Here is a 6000-nt window from a genome sequence, read left to right as displayed (position 1 = left end):
ATTTAATCTATACTGCTGCCCCACCCCCCCTCCCGGGGCCACCTTTAACCTCTGGGACCTGAGTGGATGCTCCAACTTCCTTAGGCAAAAAAAAAACCCAAACCAATCCACCCTTCCTAAACTTTCTCCTTTCACCCCAAAATGTTTTCAGCCCTATGGAGGGGGACCCTAGCTTTCCCTGAGAAGCAAGCCAAGCCTAGTGATGAATAATAACGTCTTTAACCCAAACCTAAGGAGAGCCCCGAGCTTTGGCTGCGCGTTGGGAAGCTGCTGCCTCTTATTGGTCCCCCTGCCCCGCTGTGGTACCCCCTTCCCGGCCACTGATAAAAGAAAGGAGCCGGAGCCTATCACAGCTCGTTCGTCCTCCCCACGGCCCCAACTTCGGCGTTTTAACAACTTCCAAACCCTCCATCTGACATTCCCCACCCTTCCATCTCCCGCCTCCTCCTCCCTCCACCCCCCCCCCCCCCCCCCCATCGCCAGCATCCCTTAAGCGACAGGCACCAACCAGTTCAAAAAACAAGCAACAACAAAATAAGGGGGGAACTCGGCTCCCCCCCCAATCCCTAAGCCCAGCCCAGCACCGAGGCAACTTTGGATGTGCCTGCTTCTCCCGGCAGCCTGGGTTACATTCCTCCGGAGCGCCCGCTCAGGCCGGCTGTGTCATAGCCCTAAAACTTTAAGAGGAATTTCTGGTGGGCGATTTCCCTCCTTCTCCCACCCCATCCCGCTTATATTCCTATCCTATTTTTTTTTATTCTTCTTTTTCTTCTTTTTTTTTCCCCTTGGAGCAAAGATTTCTCCCTTGTTTTGCAGCCGCGGGCTGGAAGAGAGAAGCGCTTCGGCTCCGAGGAGAGGCGTCCCCGCAGCAGCCCCCCAACCCTCCCATCTCTCTCTGCTCTCCCGGGGCCAAGGGGTGCCGCCCCCCGGTTCGCACCGGACCCGTTCTGACACCCCGACACCCCCTCCCCACCATGGCAGCGCTGCCCGGGACGGTGCCTCGGATGATGCGCCCGGCTCCGGGACAAAACTACCCTCGCACCGGCTTCCCTTTGGAAGGTAGGTCTGGAAAGCACCTTTCTCAACCTCTCCTTCCACCACCACCTCGATTTAAGGCGGGGGGAGGGCGGGCTGGGATGCTCCGGGATGGAGATGCAGCTGAACTTTGCAGCCGGGGAGATTCTCGATGTGAGCATCTAACTTCTCGCTCCTTTCTTTTCCTTCCCTTTCGCGAATTCACAGGGCTTTGCCTTTTTTTCCCCCGCTTATTTCAAGTCGTTTCAGGCATCCCGTGGATTTTTTTGGGGGGGCAAATGCTCATGATTTCGGTGTTTTGGTTTTTTTTTGTTTTCTTTTTTTTTTTAAAAAAAAAAAAAAAAGCCGCAGATGTCCCGATTCTTTAATCTCCCCAGGGGAAAAAAATGGGGAAAAGCAACCAAATTCATTGTTTTTAACTTTTCGGGGGGGAAATAAAGAAAAAAACCCCTAAGGTGGGGGAATCCGCTGCCTGCACCGGGATGTCCTTGGCCGGGCGAGGGGAAAGGAGAGGGGAATTTGTCGCTGTCACCTCGCTGAGTGTCATCGCAGTGCATCTTCTCCCTCATCGGCTGCTTTTTTCTTTGTATGACGGCGTTATTATTTCCAAGCACACACGCACAAAAAAAAAAAAAACCAAAAAAAAGGCAAAAATTAGAGAGAGGACCCCTCTTCCCCGCATTTATTAAACAGGAACATTTCATCCCGCCCGTGATCAAGTGGCGAAACTCAAACCTGTGGAAAACCACGCAGGCTGCAAAACACACAAGCTGGGGGGATTTGTTGAAGTGCTTTTCTGTAGCAAATGAAGTAAAACAGACGGCAAGGGAAAGGATCAAAGGATTACAACAATATTTGCACAACATGACTGGGAATAATGAAAAGAGAGAGCGGCCGGCGGTTTTAGTACCTCTTGAATGTAAAATTGGCCACTCGAGTGCTATCTGTCGATAATGATATATCCAGGGAGTGCTGGCCAAGTGACTCGGAATTAGTGGTGCATGATTCTTGTTAAATCGCGAGGCAATTTCTAGAATCGACTTTTCTTTGTATAAAGAGAAAAAGCACCCCCGCCGCCTGCCTTCCCCATCCCTTGCCCCCTCCAGCCTTTCTGCAAATTACCCAGCTGAGTTCCACCCTTCTTCCCCCCCCCCCCGCCTCTTATTTTTAATTTCCAGCCTGTGAAATCGTATTAATCTGCAAGATCTACATCGGGAGATATTAAATAAATTGGGGAGGGGGATTAAAGAGCCGCTGGTCCGGATGCTCCGCACTTTCCCGAAGTGTTTAATAATAATAATAATTTAAAAAGGGGCAACAAAACCACACCAAAATAAAAAAAAATTCCCCTCGAGGATATTTCAAGAGGTTATTTCTAAAACTTTGCTTGGAAGCAGCCAGCCCCATGATTTGAAGGAAGGCGCGGAGGGAGTGTTTTGGGGAGAATAGGAAGTTTTGAGGGGTTTTGCCATTCGGTTTTAAATCTTTTCCTATAAAAAAAAAGTGGGCCGGGATTGAAAACAGTGGTGTAAAATGCCCAAAATAGGTGTAAATAGAGACAAGCAAAGTGGGGAAGGGCATGTGGGTCCCGACGGGTTTTGTTTCTCCTCTATCGATGGGAAAACTCTTCGCTGCGATGCAGGGAGAAACCTCGAGACCAGGGGATGGGCGAGAGGTTCTCCTTGGAGAGAAAACATTTTTTTTTCCTTTTCTAAAGATCCAAATACTGAGAGAAAAGCTGAAGGTGCGGCGAGAATGCGCTCCGTTTTGCGGGATTTTTCCCGTATATATTTTTTTTAACTATTTTTTTTTTTTTTCCTCCTCCTCCTCTTGTTTTCTTCGGGATTTTTTTCCTCTCTGTCCACGCTCTCCAGTTTCCACCCCGCTGGGCCAGGGAAGGGTGAACCAGCTCGGAGGGGTTTTCATCAACGGGCGCCCGCTGCCCAACCACATTCGCCACAAGATCGTGGAGATGGCTCACCACGGGATCCGGCCCTGCGTGATCTCCCGGCAATTGCGTGTTTCCCACGGCTGCGTCTCCAAAATCCTCTGCAGGTACCAAGAGACCGGCTCCATCCGTCCCGGGGCCATCGGAGGCAGCAAGCCCAGGGTGAGTGCAGTGCTAGGAACCAGCTAAACATCTCGCTTTAAGTTAAAACAAACAAAAAAAAGTAAGATTTCTGTAGGAAAGGGAGGTGAATTTACTCAGGGAAAGAGGGGAGGAGGGAAGAAACTTTAATAAAGCTGCAGTTTGCAAGCTCGGATGGAGAGAAACCGGTACCGAGTTGAAGGCTATGAATAAATTAAAGTGATTTTTCCCCACTCACACACACACGTGCAACAAGTGGCGCACGTTGAAGCATTTGCTTCGGCACCGGTGTGTGAGAAGGAGGCGAGCAAGGGCGGTCAGGGTGTACAAATATAAAGTATAAATCGCTACGTGTACATAGACCCCAAAAAAGCACCCCCTTCCTGCATCCTTCTCCCCCTGGGGCTCAGGATAAGCCCATCCTGGCTGATCTTCCTGGACCCCAGAGACTCTGCTTTTAGGGTGGCCAACATTAGGGAGAGGAGGGCCTTTCCACAGCTTTTTCCTCCTCTTCCCCCTTCGAATTCCAATTCTTATCCCCCTCAAGCCAACAGCGAGGAGGATTGCACTGAGCTGGACAGGTCAATTAAAAGTGCTTTTTCTCTCCCTTTCCCCTTCTCTGCACCCGATGTCCCTTGATCACAAAAGCAGGTCGCAACTCCCGACGTGGAGAAGAAAATTGAGGAATACAAACGTGAAAACCCCGGGATGTTTAGCTGGGAGATCCGTGACAGGCTCTTGAAAGATGGGCACTGCGACCGGAGCACCGTGCCCTCAGGTGAGAAGGCAGCTTGGCAAGAAGGACACCCCAATACCTGTAGGAAGATGGAGGGAAATGATTATCGCCACCAAAAATATTTCCAGGGGGTACAAACACCCTCTCAGCCTTTCCTTTGATAGGGGAGGAGAGGGTAATATCACCACAAGCCAAACCCACAGCAGCAAATAATCACCAGGCGAGGGAGGTTTGTGCCCTGGCTGTGCTGGAAAACCAAACACAAACAAAACAGTTTTCCCAACTTATTCCAACTCCGGTGAAAGCCGGGGGGCTCCCAGTGTGGAGAAAGCATGCACGGAGGCAGATTCCAAACCCAGTGTGAAAGGGGACCCCCGTTGCAGTGTTTCCACCATCCAGGGATCTCTGTCACCTTTGGAAAGCGACCCTGCACCTCAATATTGGATTTGCAGGGATGTGAGAGATTTTTGATCCTGGCTGAAAGTTCTCTTCTGTTTTGGGGGTGCTGAGCCTTCTCTACAGGTCATATCTCCCCCACAGCAGGACAAGGCGCAGGTCTGGATTCGGGCTGGGTGGTCCATTTAGGGCAGGGGTTGAAGACTGGGTACGGAGGGACATTTTTCCTATTCCAAAGCATGTGGTGGCCCTGGGGTTGCACATCCCAGGGAGCTGCATCGGCTGCCGTGCTCTGTTGTGCACGATCAGGTGGTGGATATCTCAGGGGAGAGGTGATGAGCACGTCCAACATTGGGTGTCCGGTTGGGCAGCTCCATATGATGGCAAGGGAGAACCCAGGGGTGTATTCAAGGGTGTGAAGGACCGGGTGGCTGAGTACACCTGGGAAAAGGGGGTGCACATGCCCTTCATGTGCTGTGTGCACCTGGGAAAAGGGGGTGTAGGTGCCCTTAGTGTGTGTTCAAGGCCTCCTGCCCAAGTTGTGCTTGGTTTTTCCTGGCTGGCTCCCGCCTTACTTTCCCAGGCAGCTTATACTTGCCTTTTTGTCTTTGACTGTCTGAGGTTTAGTGAGTTCGATTAGCCGTGTGCTACGCATCAAATTCGGGAAGAAAGAGGAAGAGGAGGACTGTGACAAGAAGGAGGAAGATGGGGAGAAGAAGGCCAAGCACAGCATAGACGGCATCCTGGGCGACAAAGGTAAAGGTTGCTGCGCGTGCCCGAGGAACTGGCTGGAGGGGGAATTTGGGAGAGAGGCCGCATCCTTCCCTGCCAAGAATATGATGGGATGGCTCTAGAGTCTCTTGTGCTTGTCCTTTCCGAAGATGACTGATGGTAGAGTTGAGGATGCGATGCAGGGCGTGGGAAGGGAAGGTGGTACCCAAGCCCTTGGGCTGAGGATGCTTTCCTGGGAGGAAGAGTTGTTGGTGTTTTGCTCTGGATCAATTATTTATAAAGGGAGAAAGGAGATGGCTGGAGGCAGGCATCTCTGATTCCTAAATGAATTTGTTAAACAGATTTCTCTCCTGCTCTGTAAGTGGTCCCCTGAAACTCTGGCTGACAGTTGACCGATTTGGCCAATCAATATCAATTAGAGAAGCCGGGATTGGTGCTGCGCTGGGACTGCCGTAGAGCCACCGGTGCTGGGGAAGCGCCAAGGGAAGATGGGGGGCACTCAGATCGAAGGAAATGGGGGTCTTCACCCCTAAATAAAATCAGGAAAACCAAATCTGATGTTTCTGATGAAAAGCTTGAGGCTGGATTGGTGGCGAGAGAAAGCAGGGAGCCCTGTTATCATCTCCTATGGTTGATGGTTTCCTCTCATGGGAGGAAAAATTAAACTTTTTTCAAGCTCCTGTGCTGTGAATGTGGGTAGGGGGTGAGGCCATGGTCATGGAGGTGCTTGTGGTTTTATTTTTGGCCAGCTCAGTGCAGGTGGTGATCCCTCTTCCCTCCCGAAAAAGGAGGAAATATGGCAGTTTTAGGGGACGTAATTGAGGTTCATCAATGCAGGCATTGGCGAAGTTTTAAGCAACAGTAGGGCAGAGTTGCAGCATCGGTTCAGGCAGAAAATTATTTCCTTGCGTTGCAGAGCTCAGTGCTTTTTTTGGGGGGGGGGAAATGGCATGGTCTTGGGAATGGGCTTCAGGAAATCGGGGGCTGCTGGTTTTCTCCAAAATTAATGGTG

The 6000-nt window shown here is 51.0% G+C and overlaps 1 protein-coding gene across 5 annotated transcripts in view; it reads left to right on the top strand.

Moving 5' to 3' along the window:
* Positions 1–942: 942 nt before the first annotated feature.
* Positions 943–6000, top strand: part of PAX7 (paired box 7) — a 108980-nt gene continuing 103922 nt past the window's right edge. For 2 of the 5 annotated variants that reach the window (XM_009556195.2, XM_009556193.2), the window contains exons 1-4: positions 943–1059; positions 2910–3145; positions 3773–3902; positions 4884–5012. In XM_009556195.2, coding sequence (XP_009554490.2) covers positions 975–1059; positions 2910–3145; positions 3773–3902; positions 4884–5012 — 580 coding nt within the window. In that variant the 5' untranslated portion in view covers positions 943–974. Of the gene's footprint in view, positions 1060–2909; positions 3146–3772; positions 3903–4877; positions 5013–6000 lie in introns of all 5 variants that reach the window. The other 3 variants (XM_054085839.1, XM_054085838.1, XM_009556194.2) reach the window with 3 other exon arrangements.

This window comes from Cuculus canorus, chromosome 21 (assembly GCF_017976375.1).
Source record: "Cuculus canorus isolate bCucCan1 chromosome 21, bCucCan1.pri, whole genome shotgun sequence".
NCBI lineage: Eukaryota > Metazoa > Chordata > Aves > Cuculiformes > Cuculidae > Cuculus > Cuculus canorus.
Note: the sequence above shows the minus strand (reverse complement) of the source record. Positions and strands in the feature narration are given on the sequence as shown.